The sequence below is a fragment of the Brassica napus genome, chromosome A3 (assembly GCF_020379485.1).
Source record: "Brassica napus cultivar Da-Ae chromosome A3, Da-Ae, whole genome shotgun sequence".
Classification (NCBI taxonomy): domain Eukaryota; kingdom Viridiplantae; phylum Streptophyta; class Magnoliopsida; order Brassicales; family Brassicaceae; genus Brassica; species Brassica napus.
Window position 1 is genome coordinate 1,290,215 of NC_063436.1, and position 17,042 is coordinate 1,307,256.

General features: G+C 36.0%; 5 protein-coding genes across 5 annotated transcripts; 2 read left to right on the plus strand and 3 right to left on the minus strand.

The window, feature by feature from the left end:
* Window positions 1-4,892: 4,892 nt before the first annotated feature.
* On the plus strand, window positions 4,893-6,762 carry LOC106443037 (probable pectinesterase 50). The gene is made up of 5 exons (XM_013884652.3): window positions 4,893-5,220; window positions 5,421-5,699; window positions 5,809-6,012; window positions 6,099-6,337; window positions 6,441-6,762. Exons 1-5 carry the CDS (start codon window positions 5,017-5,019, stop codon window positions 6,598-6,600), a joined length of 1,086 nt encoding a protein of 361 aa, XP_013740106.2. The 5' UTR covers window positions 4,893-5,016; the 3' UTR covers window positions 6,601-6,762.
* A 1,901-nt stretch (window positions 6,763-8,663) lies between these two features.
* Window positions 8,664-10,863, plus strand: LOC106405868 (glutamate dehydrogenase 2-like). Its single transcript, XM_048768852.1, has 6 exons — window positions 8,664-9,024; window positions 9,151-9,447; window positions 9,539-9,655; window positions 9,980-10,230; window positions 10,309-10,384; window positions 10,455-10,863. Exons 1-6 carry the CDS (start codon window positions 8,803-8,805, stop codon window positions 10,725-10,727), a joined length of 1,236 nt encoding a protein of 411 aa, XP_048624809.1. The 5' UTR covers window positions 8,664-8,802; the 3' UTR covers window positions 10,728-10,863.
* LOC106405872 (peptide methionine sulfoxide reductase A2-like) lies at window positions 10,834-11,898 on the minus strand. The gene is made up of 2 exons (XM_048768863.1): window positions 11,446-11,898; window positions 10,834-11,212 (listed from the first exon to the last, which is right to left on the minus strand). Exons 1-2 carry the CDS (start codon window positions 11,857-11,859, stop codon window positions 10,961-10,963), a joined length of 666 nt encoding a protein of 221 aa, XP_048624820.1. The 5' UTR covers window positions 11,860-11,898; the 3' UTR covers window positions 10,834-10,960.
* Window positions 11,899-12,587: 689 nt separating this feature from the next.
* On the minus strand, window positions 12,588-13,661 carry LOC125593009 (peptide methionine sulfoxide reductase A3-like). Its single transcript, XM_048768859.1, has 2 exons — window positions 13,215-13,661; window positions 12,588-13,033 (listed from the first exon to the last, which is right to left on the minus strand). The coding sequence occupies exons 1-2, from the start codon at window positions 13,521-13,523 to the stop codon at window positions 12,788-12,790; spliced, it is 555 nt and encodes a 184-aa protein (XP_048624816.1). The 5' UTR covers window positions 13,524-13,661; the 3' UTR covers window positions 12,588-12,787.
* A 1,783-nt stretch (window positions 13,662-15,444) lies between these two features.
* Window positions 15,445-16,485, minus strand: LOC106429334 (peptide methionine sulfoxide reductase A3-like). The gene is made up of 2 exons (XM_013870087.3): window positions 16,096-16,485; window positions 15,445-15,913 (listed from the first exon to the last, which is right to left on the minus strand). Exons 1-2 carry the CDS (start codon window positions 16,402-16,404, stop codon window positions 15,668-15,670), a joined length of 555 nt encoding a protein of 184 aa, XP_013725541.2. The 5' UTR covers window positions 16,405-16,485; the 3' UTR covers window positions 15,445-15,667.
* Between the last annotated feature and the right edge of the window lie 557 nt (window positions 16,486-17,042).

The following is a 17,042-nucleotide window of genomic DNA, read 5'->3' on the forward strand; positions in this document are numbered from 1 at the left end:
ATTAATGATTTGGAGTTTATCCTTCTTTCGTCAACTGTCACCTTCTGAAGGTTACGTATAGGGGCAATTAATGTGTAAGATAGTCATAGAGGAACTAAATTGCATGTGACTATAAAGTTGGAGAAACATTTGCAATAACTCTGGAATAAATATAAAGTCAACGCATCGTCGAGAATTGAAGTATCCTTTAGTTTTCGGAACATCGTAGAAAATAAGAAATTAACAGCAGGAGACTGTTATGAATCATGAGGAAACTGCAAGGTAAACCAAATTCATCAGGGAAAGGCACTTGTTTTTACTAAAAACAAAAAAAATACTGTTGTTTTAAGGCTTGTTTATTTATGTTTGGACTATGGTTATACACTTATACACACCCCGAATTTTCCCATTTTTTTGTACGCTACTGTGAGATTGAACCTATAACGCGAAGGCCATTAAGGTCATGACTCATGAGTCAAACTAGGCCTGGACGTTCGGGTACCCGTTCGGGTTCAGATCGGGTTTTTCAGATTTTGGTTCCATTTTGTAACATCTCCTAGATCTCATTCTAGTAAATTTATAAGTACGGATCGGATTCGGATATAACACTTCGGATATGTCCGAAGTAACCATATATCATTCGGATATGGTTTTTTTTTTTTTAACACTGATTGTATTTGTAATCTGAAATTCAGAAAGAACAACTTACCTCCCTAAAAACACACACCTTATAGACAAAGGATTGTGAGGAATAAGAAAACGGAAAAATAAAAGACACCAGTAGGTGCCAAAACAAAGCATGAACAAATGAAACATGCTAGAGGCTCGACAGCCAGCAGGGAAGCTGCGATAGCCTGTCATGGAGATTCCATTGGCAGCCTCTGCTCGGATAGTAGATTACTAGCCAGCAGGGACCCTAGTCGCCAGATAATTGGTAGCGATGGACCAGTGTAACGCTGATAGCAATGCTAGTAGCAACACCATTCTCAGCAAGAGATACATGCTTTAAACTCCAATCATCAAAGGGGCTTAGCTCCTTATTGCTTTCACTCTATATTGGAAGTGAGGGTAATGCAAAGGCTACAAGATAGCATCTTCATCATGAAAGAAGAAGACCTCATGTCGCATGTTTGCCAAGATTATGGGACAAACTGTTAAAGCATAAGAACAGACTTTTAAAACAATTTGGCTCTTCTTTTATCCACATTAGCGGCTTGAAAAGAAACCAGTTTTTGGAAATCCGTCTCTGTTCTGAAACATTATGGTAGAAGCAAATCGACACAGACCGTTGCTCCATAAGGATCCAGAAATAATGACAAAAACCATGGCTCCACCAGAAGCCTGCAGTTCTAAAAAATAACATCATACAAAACGAGAAGTGGACCTTAACCCTTTACCCTCACAAGGGCCTAAGCTAGGGTCACCAACCTCCACATGCCACCACTGAGAACATACCAAGAGCAAGCTGAAATCCACCCTCAGAAAGACTGTACTACTTTCACAGCAACTGAAAGTTGAAGATAAGTCGAACCTAGACAATGGCCGAGACAGGAAACCACCATCCAGTCCAGCGAAATCCAAGTGCCCTATCATCTGAAAGAGATTAAGCCAGCAAAACAACCTCCTTGTAATCCACACACACCCTCGTTGAAATCATCACCAAAACCAAAATCTCTACAGTTGGAGAAGACTCAAGCACCACCACAGCTAACCTTACGGCGAAAGAAGAAGTGAATCCGGCGACCGCACAGGCGGCAGCCGCCAGAGAGACGAGATCCGCCCTAAGTGATTGGTTCTTGTAACTCTAAACCATATATCATTCGGATTCGGGTTATATCGGATTGGTTCGGGTATATCCAAAGTAAAATCTAAAATTTAAAAGTAAAACATAAGAAATATATCTTTCTTTGTATATAACGGAGTATTTAAGGTGTTTATTTAAATTTTCAATACTTATTGTTAGATATTATATCCAAATAAATATGAAATTGAATATTTAAAGTACATATTTATGTTTTAAATATTTATATTATATATTAATTTGGATATTCGGATCGGTTTCTTCAGATATTTTTTCGGGTTTTCGGGTTTTTCGGGTTTTCGGGTTACTCGTTTGAGTTCGGTTAATAACACTTCGGATTCAGATATGTTTTGTAACACCCTATAAGATTCATTGAGGTATTTTTTACATTTCGAATCGGGTACGGATCGGGTGTTTTGGTTCGGATTCGGTTCGGATTTCAGGTTTCGAATTTTATGCCCAGCCCTAAGTGTCCGAATGGAGGAGCGGGACAAGTGCAGATCTCCTGCACATGCAATTCTCCCACACTGCATTCACCATTCACCATTTTTTGTTTGCAAAAGCAGTTCAAGCGGGAGATCTGCATGCAGTTCAATATTTTCTGTTTTTTTGTGGAAAAAGCAGGAGATCTGCATGCAGATCTCATCCGCCAACATTTGGTGGTGTTGATCTGCCTTTTTTTTTGTTTGGTCAATAAATAACTTTGTTACAACACATAATTTTTAAAATATATTTATCTAGTTTTATGAATACAATATTTTTATTTTATTTCATTTACAACTTTAACAATATAAAATTATCATTCTCTATTTATTATTTTTTGTCATTTAATTTTTAATTTTTATAAATAAAAAATAAAAGAAGTATAAGTATCTTAAAAACATTTAGAGGCAATTCGTCCTATCCTATAGCATTTATTGTTTTAATATCTGAAAGAAGTATAAGTATCTTAAAAATATTTATTGTTTTAATATCTGATCTATAGTTTTGAACTGATTTTATCATTCATAAATTATACTAAATTATTCGATCTGGTTCTCTCCTGCATGATCCGTTTGATCTGTACTTGTTCCGCTTGATCTGCACTTGTCCTACTTGATCTGTTTGATCTGTCCTACTTGAACTGCTTAAAAAGTCAAACGCAGTGCAGTAAATCCCCACCCACAAAACTCGCAGCAGACACGATTAATTAAATGCGTAGCAAATTCTATACACACGCATTTTCTCATTTCTTCTTTCTAGAAAAGTTACAAAATTTCAAACACATACACGACAGCGACAAAGACAAATACTAATAAATAACACGTGTATGTTATTTTAATATAACCACTAGCTATTCCAAATTTCCAATCACCGTCAGTCACGTTTCGATATGGAAACAAAAACCCTTCACGCAGATAATTCGTGACACGAAGAACCCATTACAGATTATTTTTATCATTACATAGAAGAACTGGTTATATCCACTACGGAGCATGATCACCAATCAATATTTCACTCACATATCCTTCAAAACCCTACCGTTTGCATGTTAGTTGGACTACTCAACTCTTTTTTTTCTTTTTTGAGAAAACTTTAGTTTCAACTTCTGTCTTTAGAGATGTTTGCGCGTCTGATATATAAATAAGCAACGTTGAGCGAATAGTTTTAGAATGGTGAAAACGAAAGAGATGAGCTACTGAATATTATATGCAAACCTTATTTTGTAATTTCTTCGTGATCAAGTCGATCTCCCGCGGATTGCCCACGTTACATATCATAAAAATATGATCAGCATATTCAAATTTTCATTTATTTTTTTATCCTCAGATATTATTATATTACCTTATGTTAATTGCATCTATTCAATCATCGAAATGTAAGTCATTTTTAACTAATTAATCGGTCGTTTTAGTTAAGTACTCAACCCACATAGCATTTTCTATTCTCCAATCACTTACAAGAAATTAGTTGTAAAAGAATATGGAATATTTTTGTTTTGAACATTGACTTGACCTTTTAAAAAAATATGAGCGTTACTCAGACAACTATCACATCATTACATTTACATCTTTATAATATGAATTATGAGTTTTTGTAGAATTGTGTCATCAATCTTCTAAGCTTCTAAGTCAAACAGAAGGTTTGAATATGCTGAGAGAAGGAAAGACTCTTGGTCCAGCAGAAGGTTTTACTAAAGCTAATGATATGCACATGAGGAGCACGTGAGTTGTCATTATCTTCAGCTGGATATTTTTTCTGGGTTTCAAGTCATCGTTATCTTCTCCAACAGAGAGTTAGTTACAGAGAGCGACAGAGCTCGAGAGATGAGATGAGAGAGAGATTGGGCTGGTGAGAGTGAGCTAGAGAGAGATGTGATTCTTGGTGTATCTAGTCTCATAGTCTTGTTCTTCTTCCTCAATCTTGTAACTCGGATTAGGTGTAATCGAGAGAGGAAGAAGACGACTGAACCTCCGGCGACGTACTCTATAATCACATTGATTATAGTGGATTGGCTGAGAGACCGTTTCTCTCCCCGGTGATGTATAGCGGCTTCTCCACATCGGAGAAGTGCGGTGAACACCGGGTAAACAAAGTCTCGTGTGTTATTTCTTTATGCTTGATTCATGATTGATTAGATTCGTTTAGGCTTGTGATGAGTATTGATTAAAACCAAGATTATAGGATGAATCCTCAACAGTTTTCATGAATTATAGCATTCGAAACCCGTACACTACAATAATGACATATCTCATTATGAAAATTCTCTTATAGTTGTTTTTTTTAACTTAATTCTCTTATAGTTGTTTCTAGCAAATTTACATTCAAACATAATATGTAGTTTAGGTAAATTATTTTTGTGTTTCAAAAAGTGTTTCAAAACAAAAACTTTAGGTAAATTTTAAAATAGCAAGAATATAATAATAGAATTTTCTTTGGAGGGGTAAACCAACGTATTTGACTTTACAACCTGTAACATCTCCTTTATTGGAAAAGTAAAAAACCTGAACCACAGTTACAAAAAAAAAAAAAAAAAACCTGAACCACAAACGATAATAGTAAAAATTAGATCTGTCCGGCCAGACATCAACGAGCAAGACAAAGTATATAAACCCCTTCGATGCTTCTTTATTTCTTCAATAGTAAATAATCTTGTAGTAAATACATTATTTTTGGTTCTGTTTCATTTTTCATTATTTTCTTTTATTTTGTAAGAAAAATAAAAGAAAATAATTAACATATTAAATTAATAAAAGATGGATTACATTTCTCTGACCATAGTTGCATTCCTAGTCGCTTTTGCCTCTCCAGTGGTTCTAGCCACTGATACAGCGCCGATTCCAGAAGACAGGTCCCAAATCCCGCAATGGTTCCAGACAAACGTTGCACCTTATTCCCAGAGAAAGGGAACCCTAGACCCCTCCCTGGAAGCTGCTGAAACAGCACGACAAGTTATCACCGTAAGTTACAATATTGTAGTCTGATATTCTGGTTCGGTTTTAATAAATTTAATGAACACGATTGATTTTTTTGAAATTTACAATCTATTATAACCTGATTAAAATTTAAAAATACATTGCAAGTCAAAAAGATGTATATTTGTAAAACTTTATTTTCAAAACATAAATCTTTCTAAAACGAAAGGACTATTTCATTGCAGGTGAATCAAAAAGGAGGCGCTAACTTTAAGACAATAAACGAAGCGATCAAGAGCATTCCGACTGGAAACAAGAACCGTGTGGTCATCAAGTTGGCTCCAGGTGTATACAATGAAAAGGTCACGATCGACGTGGCGCGACCATTCATTACATTGCTTGGTCAACCTGGTTCAGAAACGATCTTGACTTACCACGGAACGGCCGCTCAGTACGGAACCGTTGAGAGTGCAACTCTTATAGTCTGGTCTGACTATTTCTTGGCAGCTAACCTCATCATCAAGGTATGTGAAATATATATATATATATATACGTTCTACGTATGTTATCGCATTACTTGCTATATATATACTGATCTAATGTATGTGTATATTTGATTATGTTATTCTGTAGAATACTGCTCCTATGCCGAAACCAGGTGCACAAGGACAAGCTCTAGCTATGAGGATCAACGGTGACAAGGCAGCTTTTTACAGCTGTAAATTCTACGGTTTTCAAGATACTCTTTGCGACGACAAAGGCAACCATTTCTTTAAGGACTGTTACATCGAAGGAACCTATGATTTTATCTTCGGAAGAGGAGCTTCCTTGTACTTGGTAAGCTATGAGATATCTCTAAACACAAAATCACTAAATTCTTATATATAACATGTTTATATAAATATTTGTTTATAAATCAATAGAACACGCAATTACACGCTGTTGGAGATGGATTAAGAGTGATCACGGCACAAGCTCGACAAAGTGATACCGAGCAAAACGGATACACGTTCGTGCACTGCAAAATCACTGGGACCGGAACCGGAATTTATTTGGGCCGGTCTTGGATGAGCCATCCAAAAGTTATCTATGCTTTTACAGAGATGAGTAGCGTGGTCAATCCAGCTGGCTGGAGGGAAAACTTCAACCGCGGCTATGACAAGTAACATTTCATATCATCTCAATCACATATATAACTCGATCAGTTACATTTTCATATATTTGATCATAAACTGAATCGGATATTGTGATTTGTATAAATTCAGGACGGTGTTCTATGGAGAATACAAGTGTTTCGGACCAGGTTCACACCAAGAGAAGAGAGTGCCTTACACACAAGATGTTGATCAAAACGAAGTTAGGCCTTTCCTCACTCTTGGTTACATCAAGGGTTCCACTTGGCTACTTCCTCCACCTAAATACTGAAAATTTTCTTAAGATAAAATATTGATTAATGTAACAGTTTTTAATCCTTAAACCAGTGAAATGTTCCCATCTTTTATTTTTTGTATTACTTGAGATATGGAACTAATTCAATCGTTTTGATATATTAATATGTTCCCCGGAAGTTTGTGGTGTTACTCGTTATTTATCTACAAATTCTATAAACATGTGATATATACGTAACTGACTAATGTTTTAACACGACACTTTTTTGTAAAACATGATTGTAATTATAATAATTAATCAAAACTAACCAAGTAAATTATGGTCACATTTCCTTAACTTAAATATCTCTTAGTTCTAAACAATCAAAATTATGGTCACACAGACGCACACCATTGAGTTCATGATATGTTTGACGTACAAACAAAAAGAAAGAGTCTGTCAATGTGTCCACGTGATATGTTTCTATCAGGACATATTTTTTGTAGCTGCAAGTGTTAATATACTCCCCCATAGATTACGTGTACTTGGTAGATTTCCTCGTTTTTAATTTTTGTAGTTCTAGTTGCAAATGTTATGATTTGATTTTCCTGTATCTAATATAGGGTACTATTTTAGGGTATCAAATAATTTTACTTATACGATTTACCACAAAGAGATTCATTCATGCATTAAAATTGACACGAGGTCAAAAGTAAAATAAGGAATTTAAAAATTGGGATAGGGGCGACAGAGCCAGGTAAGCAAAGAGTCGCCATCCAATTAAAGAATGAAGGATAGCAACTTCTGCAACGTGTGTGTACTTGGGAGTTGGGTCTGACTATAATTCCGAATCTTGTTCCTACGGTTTCAGACCATCCGATTCTTAACGGTTCAGATTGTTTAGCAGCATCACAGTACGTCATGCAAGAATCGCGTCCTTACTCCTTGTTTCCCGCATCTTCCACATGATAAAAATTGACGGTCAATTTTTATTTTGTTTCACGCTTTGTTGAAATAAATATATACATTTTGTTAATTATGAAATGTATATTTTCACGTTGATCATATTCTAAAGTATATTCGGATTAACCATCTTTAATTTCACCAAATGCCATTAAAAATCACCAATGATGTCCCTAGAATGCCCTTTATATAATATTTCTTTCATAATAGTATGATATTATCAAGTTTAAAGGTTTTCTTCACCAGAAAATATACATTTTAATAGAAATGATTACTAAATAAAAATAAAGAAAATTATGATTTTATGACGTTGAAGATGTACATTTTAATAGATGCATACTTTTTTGTTCTAACGTGGACCTTATGTAAGATGTCTATCCACAACTTTCTAAATCAATTCTACAATTAAATATCATTAATTTCTTATAAGCCATAGAAAACTTTTGTAAGAAAAAGGAAGCAAAAGTCATATTGATCTGCTTTTGGGAAGATCAATTAGTCATAAAAATGGTTGTAACATTGATGAAAGGATAATAACACCGTTCCGAGTTGTTGACCAAACAAGAAAAATAAGAGAACCACCTTCCCTAGTTCAGTATGTTTAACCAAAAGTGAAAAGACAGAAAAATACTAATCAACTAAATACTCATCCCCCAGTTCCAACCTTTCTGGGGGTCCAACACGTCTTTTACAAAAAAAAAAGAGTACTATTAAGAAGCAAACCCTTATTTTTCCTCATTTACGTAAATATATATCTCTAAAAAACCTCTAATTACAAAATCTGTAATTTCACTTGTCTAGCAACATAAACATGAAAAATATTATTTATTTCTGATTTCCCAAATAATGTTATAAGCATTTTAGTATATTTAACTAATAAATTTTAGATGTTTCATTAAAGTTTTTAATGTATTTTTGAGCCATTTTCTTTTTTCAATGTTTTTTTGTGTCACGCAAAGCAATTTTTTTGGAGGAAAATGTAGGGTTTGTATTACTGACTTTTTTGAGATTTGATTGACTTAAAAAAAGCCAAAAAAAAGTTAGGAAGAAATTAAAAGATAGACGAAAGCTAAATGAAAGCAAAAAAAAAAAAAAAAAGAAAGAACCAAATTAGATAGTAAAGGACAAAAGCGTCATTTTCAGGCATAAGAGAGTTTCTCTTTCGTCTCCATTCAAAAATTAACGCTTTCTCTATCATCCATCCCCTCCTACAAATACACTCCTCCTTTCTTCTCTTCTTCCTCCTCCCATCATCATCTCAATCTCAATTCGAAGAAAAACTCCCATTGAGCCATCATGAATGCTCTAGCCGCAACCAACAGAAACTTCCGCCACGCATCGCGAATCCTCGGCCTGGATTCGAAGATCGAGAAGAGTCTCATGATCCCATTCCGAGAAATCAAGGTCGAATGCACGATCCCCAAAGACGACGGCACCCTCGTCTCCTACATCGGATTCAGGGTCCAGCACGACAATTCTCGCGGACCCATGAAGGGAGGAATCAGATATCACCCCGAGGTTCGTCAAAGTCTCTCTCTTTTTTGGTTTTGAATCATTTGTTCTTGTAATTGGGATCTTGAATCGAATCTAGGGATTGGGTTTGTCGAAAGTTTTGATTTTTATGATTTTTTTTAATTTTTGAAGGTGGATCCTGATGAAGTGAACGCGTTAGCTCAGCTGATGACGTGGAAGACAGCTGTCGCGGACATTCCGTACGGTGGAGCTAAAGGTGGGATCGGGTGCAGCCCTCGGGACTTGAGCTTGAGCGAGCTCGAGCGTCTTACACGTGTCTTCACGCAGAAGATCCATGATCTTATTGGTATTCACACTGATGTCCCTGCTCCTGACATGGGGACCAACGCTCAGACCATGGCTTGGATTCTTGATGAGTACTCCAAGTTTCATGGGCATTCCCCTGCTGTTGTCACCGGCAAGCCCATTGTAAGAGAGGCCTTTGATTATGATTGTGGATCACAACCAAAGTTTTGAGCTTTTTCATTAGTGGATGAGTGTTTGTTCACTTTGGTTATAGGATCTTGGTGGTTCGCTTGGTAGAGAAGCTGCTACAGGACGTGGTGTGGTCTATGCCACTGAAGCTCTTCTTGCTGAGTATGGCAAATCGATTCAGGGATTGACATTTGTTGTTCAGGTAAAATATTTTAATGTTGTAGGTTTCATATTAGATAATGTTTTATTTCAATGCATATATATTAAAAAAAAAAACTATTTATTATCAAAAATATCATTAAAATATAATGTAAAACTTTTTTTTGGTTCAAAGATGTAAAACTAATTTATTCAATTATAAATATATATCATAAAAAAATACATTTGAATATACAATTTTTGATAATTTTAAAGTTACCTATATTTGTGCAAACATCTTCTATAATGAAACAACCAAACCTCTCTTTTAAAACATATTGTCTGAGAATGAGAAGAAGTTGAGAGATTTGGTTGGTGTGTGTGACAGGGTTTTGGGAATGTTGGAACATGGGCAGCTAAGCTGATCCATGAGAAAGGTGGGAAAGTGGTTGCTGTGAGTGACATTACAGGTGCAGTCAGAAACCCTGAAGGTATCGACATCAACGCTCTTCTGAAACACAAAGAGGCAACTGGAAGTCTCAATGAGTTCACTGGCGGAGATGCTATGGACTCGGACGAACTGTTGCTTCATGAGTGTGATGTTCTCATTCCTTGTGCTCTTGGTGGTGTCCTGAACAAGTAAGCTTTTCTCTCATCAAATCAGAACCAACCATAGAGATTCAAATTTCTGATTCTTTTTTCGATCTTTTTGGTTAGGGAGAATGCTGCAGATGTGAAGGCTAAGTTCATTGTAGAGGCAGCTAACCATCCAACTGATCCAGATGCTGATGAGGTAATGATAACAACACTAAATAAACCCATCTCTTGTAATGTAATCCTAATCTGTTATGATTATTTGGCAGATTCTGTCGAAGAAAGGAGTGATTATACTACCAGATATATACGCAAACGCAGGAGGAGTGACTGTGAGTTACTTTGAGTGGGTTCAGAACATTCAAGGGTTCATGTGGGAAGAGGAGAAAGTGAATCTAGAGCTACAAAAGTACATGACTCGAGCCTTTCACAACATCAAGACAATGTGCCATACTCATTCCTGCAACCTCCGTATGGGTGCTTTCACCCTTGGAGTTAGCCGTGTCGCTCGAGCCACCCAGTTGCGTGGTTGGGAAGCGTAGTGAAAATTTTCCCCCATATACTCTGTTTTTTTCCTCTGTTTTCCCCTGTTTTTTTGTGTTTAATTGTTACTCAAAATCATTCAAATGAATTGAATAACTAACCGAATAAAATAAAATAATATTTTTGTCTTTTGTATTCAACATAAAGTTTTCAAAATGGACTGAGAATTACACACATACAAACAGAGAACACTTCTCTGTTTTGGGATGAAAGAGTTACAAAGTCTTTATACTTAGCCGTAGCAGCGGATAGGGTCCTTGCAGCTCTTTGCAGGAGATTGCGCATTGCCATACATGCCACCTTTAGCTAGATAGTGCTGATGGTATTCTTCAGCTTTGTAGAACTTCTTTGCTGGTAAGATCTCAGTCACAATCTTCTTCTCAAGTTTTGTCTGCTGATTCTCAAGAGATTGATGTGCAAGTTTCTCTTGCTCTGGTGTATAGAAGTATATCCCTGATCGGTATTGAGCTCCCACAAGCTCTCCCTGCAACATTTAAACATCAAAGGAATGGTTATCAAAAAGTAGTTTTTTGAAAAAAAAATTAAAAAATCAAAAAGGTAGTTTAACGAAACAAGAAATCAAAAACCAACAGTGAAAATCGATCTCACCACCTTACGTCGCCTATAGATTTTTTTTTATTTGAATGAATGTAAAATTTATGTAAAAACTTTTTTTTTGTCTGAATAAATTTTACATTCGTTAAAAAAAAATGATACCTGGCGATTTAAGGTGGTGGGATCATGCCTAGACCAGAACAAATCAAGCAGGGTCTCATAGCTGCACTCATTGGGATCATACTGAACCCTTACAACCTCTGCATGGTTCGTTTTGTTCGTGCGGACAACCTCGTATGAAGGATTGTGAGAGATCCCATGAGTGTACCCAACCTCAGTCTTAGTCACGCCAGGGATCCTCTGGAAAGCAAGCTCCAGTCCCCAGAAACATCCAGCGGCGAACTCAGCAAACTGGCTTCCCGGTGCCGGTACATCGTTGTCAGGCTCCTGTGCTATCGGAGAAGGAACAATAACAGGTTGATCTACTAACTGAGGCTCTTCTTGAGCTATAGGAGAAGGATCTGTTGTAGGTGTATTTAATAACTTGGACTCTTCTTGAGCTATAGAAGGATCCATTTTGCTAGATTGATATGAGATAAAGATCAGTCTGTTGTTTATATAGAAAGAGTGTGTCAGAGATTAACACCACCTACCTAAAGGCTGAATAACTTAATTATTGGCACACAAGAAAAATACATAATAATTTGGTGAATTATGGCTTTTTATAAGATGTCTACAGAATATTTTCTTTTAAAAGATTCCACCCACCATTCTATAAAAGTCACGTTTATTTCTGTATCAAAGCTACAAAATCAAATTGACAATAAGAAACTTTATGAGACTGTAGCCTTAAGTGTCTTAAAGTGAAACTATATAAGTGGCCTACAGTGAAATTAAGCCAAACTCTATCAGACTTTATCTTTTCTCATCCACAAGATCCGCTCAATAATTCAAGAACATCAACAAATAATTGAATAACTAACAGAATAAAATAAAAGATATTATTGGTTATTTTAAATTTTTATTTATTCATTTTGAATTTTTCAAAAAAGTAACAATATTATTAAATCTTTTATTATGAACCGAGAATTGCAAATCAACTACACACATAGAGAGAACACTCCTCTGTTTTGGTCGGAGAGAGGAACAAAGAAGGAATAACCGCAGGTCGGCAGGTGTATCTACTAACTGAAGTTCTTCTTGACCTATCAAAGGATCCATTTTGCTAGATCAATATGTGAAAAGGATCAGATTAGTGATGTTCTTAAAGTGTGTATTGTTGTTGATGGTGAAGCAAATGGCAATAAGAGAAACCTTATCCATCCTTTTTTTTTAATTCCATAAGATTCGCTCGTCTTTAAATTCAATAATTCAATAACATCAATAGACATTTATTGTCTCTAACATGAAACACGAAAGTAACTTGTTACACTTATTAGGGATTTGGTTGTGTAACAAACACGTGTCTAAACTCCTCTATCTTGGGAGAGGAAACTCAGCATTTTTAAGCCGTAGCAGCGCTGCACATGAGTGGACTATTACAGGCTATGCCACAGGACTGTCCACCCTTTGACAGGTACTGCTGATGATACTCCTCAGCTCTGTAGAATTTCTTAGCTGGTAGAATCTCAGTCATGATCTTACTCTCCATTTGTTGCTGGTGACGTTCCATTGACTCTGCCGCTTGTTTCTCCTGCTCAGGTGTGTAGAAGTATATCCCTGATCTGTATTGGGTTCCCACATCTTTTCCCTGATAACAGTTCAAGTCATTAGCCACGGTAAAAGTAGTCAAGGGATAGTTTCACTACATAGATATGTTATTATAATAAGTATTGTTCTCTATCTAAAGTCTTAAAACTTTAAAAATTTAGCAATCTCCAACATAAAAAGTTTAAATCCTGGGACCAAATTAAGAGAAACCCATAATGTACCTGGCGATTCAAGGTGGTGGGGTCATGTCTAGACCAGAAGACATCAAGCAGAGACTCAAAGTTGCACTCTTTGGGATCATACTGAACCCTGACAACCTCTGCATGGTTCGTTGTGTTCGTGCAGATATCCTCGTATGAAGGATTGTGGAGGAACCCTTGGGTGTATCCAACCTCCGTATGAGTCACACCGGAGACTCTCTGAAACGCCAGCTCCACGCCCCAGAAGCATCCAGCGGCGAACTGTGCAAACTCATTTCCCGGCGCCGGAGCGTCATTGTCGTTTCCCTGAGTGATAGAAGAAAGATTCATGGCGAAGTTTTCTAGAGAGAAAAAAAAGTTTTTAGAGAGAATATTTAAGTTTATTATGTAATTGCATCCAGATACCCTCCTCCATACATGAACTATATATACCACCTGTAATCCTGTATAGTTAACCTTAGAGTGTATATACTATTTATTCCTGTCCATATACACGATCTATAAATATCACATGCATAGTTATCACTAAAGACAATATTAGAGTGTATATGCTATGTAATTCCGTCCGGATACACTCCAGACATGATCTAACTATAAATATCACGTGTTAGATAACGTTATTTGACCCAAAAAAAAAAGATAACGTTAAGAGTGTTTATATTATGTACTTCCGTCCAGATACACTCCATAACTATGAATATCACGTGTTAGTTAACAATCACAGGTGACGAGGCAGGTGTATCTAATAACTTAGACTCTTCTTGAGCTATAGAAGGATCCATTTTGGTAGATTCATATGAGAAAAAATCAGTCACTTGTTTATATAGGAAGAGTCAGTCAGAGATTAACACCACCTATGACCTACATAAAGGCTGAATAGCTTTTTTATTGGCACACAAGAAAAATACATAATATTTTGGTGAATTATGTTTTTGATAAGATGTCTACAGAATATTTATAAAAACAAAAAAAAATCTACCCACCATTCTATAAAAGTCACATTTATTCTATATTAAAGATATAAAATCAAAATTGACAATAAGAAACTTTATGAGACTTTAGCCATAAGTGTCTTAGAAAGTATTAGCGGAAATTAGATTTATACAGTTTGTTGATTTCAAAAGTATGGAGATTTGTTGAATTTGGAAATAATTTGAAAAAATTGTGTACATTTTAAAATCTATGAAAACAAATAATCTTAATAATTTTAAGAATCTATAAACCAATAACGCTACATTTTTGAAATTCTAACAATTATTACAATGTAACTCCCATTAAAGTGAAACTATATAAGTGGCCTAAAGTGAAATCAACTCAAACTCTATCAGACTTTTTCTTTTCTCATCCACAAGATTCGCTCGATCATTCAAGAAAATAAACAAATAATTGTATAAAAACGTTACTCATGCAAACGAAAGTTATTGGTTACATTCCTATTAGAGATAGCAATGTTTGGCTGGTGTTCATTTTGTGTAACATACACTGTTACAGAATTGCAAATAAAAGTTACATACGTGTTGTCTAACCAACCTCATCAGTTTTACATTCACAAGTCTACGATATCCTCTGTTTAGGGAGATAAGCAGAGGAACTCAGCTCTTTAGCTAGCCGTAGCAGCAAACTGAACCGTTGCAGGCTTTGCCACAGGACAAACATCGTTATTATTTCTTTCTCTGTTTTTAAATAAAATGAATAACTAACAGAATAAAATAAAAGATATTATTGAGTTTTTTGTGATTTATTCATTTCGAAATTTTCAAAAAAAAGTTGTAACACTTTCACATCTTTGTTATGAACTGTGAATTATAATCAACAACACACACACATACAGAGAACACTCCTCTGTTTTGGTAGGAAAAGGAACAAAGAAGGAATTACCCGAGGTGTATCTACTAACTTAGAGCATCTTTATCCCCACCTCTTAAGTGGGTTCTTAAGAGGTGGATCCCACATTTTTGTTAAAACTCCTTTCTTCCTCCTCTTATTAAGAGGCAAGTTTGTTGGAATTTTTGTACTGTTCGTGAACTTACTGACATATGGCCGTCGCGATAGATTAATTTTTAATTTTTTTAAAAAAGTAAAAAATAAAAAAATAAGAACTTAAACGGAGTTTTAGGGATAATGATGCTCTTAGGCTCTTCTTGAGCTGTCAAAGGATCCATTTTGCTAGATCACTATGTGAAAGAAAGGATCAGATTGGTGATGTTGTTAAAGTGTTGTATTGTTGTTGATGGTGAAGAAAATGGCAATATGAGAAACCTTATCCATCATATTATTTTTTTCATCCATAAGATTCGCTCAAATCTAAAGAATCAATAATTCAATAACATCAATACATTTATATAGTCTCTAACATTGAAACACGAAAGTAACTTGTTACACTTATTAGGCATTTGGTTGATGCTCATATTGTGTAGCAAACAAGTCTCTAACGTCCTCTATTTTGGGAGATAAGCAGAGGAAACTCAGCATTTTTAAGCCGTAGCAGCGCTGCACATGAGTGGACTGTTGCAGGCTATGCCACAGGACTGCCCACCCTTTGACAGGTACTGCTGATGATACTCCTCAGCTCTGTAGAATTTCTTAGCTGGTAGAATCTCAGTCATGATTTTACTCTCCATTTGTTTCTGGTGACGTTCCATTGACTCCACCGCTAGTTTCTCCTGCTCAGGTGTGTAGAAGTATATCCCTGATCTGTATTGGGTTCCCACATCTTTTCCCTGATCACATTTTTAAGTCATTAGCCACGGTAAAAAATAGTCAAGGGATAATTTCACTACATAGATATGTTATTATAATAAGTATTGTTCTCTATCTAAAGTCTTAAAACTTTAAAAATTTAGCAACTTCAACGTAAAAAGTTTAAATCTTTGGACCAAGTTAAGAGAAACCCATAATGTACCTGGCGATTCAAGGTGGTGGGGTCATGTCTAGACCAGAAGACATCAAGCAGAGACTCAAAGTTGCACTCTTTGGGATCATACTGAACCCTGACAACCTCTGCATGGTTCGTTGTGTTCGTGCAGACATCCTCGTATGAAGGATTGTGGAGGAACCCTTGGGTGTATCCAACCTCCGTATGATTCACACCGGAGACTCTCTGAAACGCCAGCTCCACGCCCCAGAAGCATCCAGCGGCGAACTGTGCAAACTCATTTCCCGGCGCCGGAACGTCATTGTCGTTTCCCTGAGTGATAGCAGAAAGATTCATCGCTAAGTTTTCTAGAGAGATTATTAGAGTTTATGTATATTTTTTTGAGAATGGAGTTTATGTATTTGCATCTAGATACACTCCATACATGACCTATATATACCACCTGTATAGCTAACCATGGAGTGTATATACTTTGTGTTTCCGTCCAGATACACGATCTATAAATACCACATGCCATAGTTATCATTTAAGACGATATTAGAGTGTATATGCTATGTAATTCCATCCAGATACACTCCATTCATGATCTAACTATAGATATCACGTGCTAGATACAGTTAAAAAGCATTAGAGTGTATATCCTTTGTATTTCCGGCCAGATACACTGCATACATGAACTATAATTACCACCTGTATTTTTTTTTTTGAACTAGAACAACAGCTGTATTGTTTTTTTTATCTAGAATAACACCTGTATTGTTTTTTTTTGACCGAAAGACTAATAACACCTGTATTGTTAACATTAAAATGAACATTGGAGTGTATATACTCTGTCTGTCCGTCCAGATACACTACGAACTATAACGAGAGAGGTGCAGCGAAACGGAACACGGGTCTTAGTATTACTGTTCGTTGCGTTCGCGTTTTGGTAGCGATCGCGATTAGAAACGGCGAGTTTGAATCGCTATGGTAAC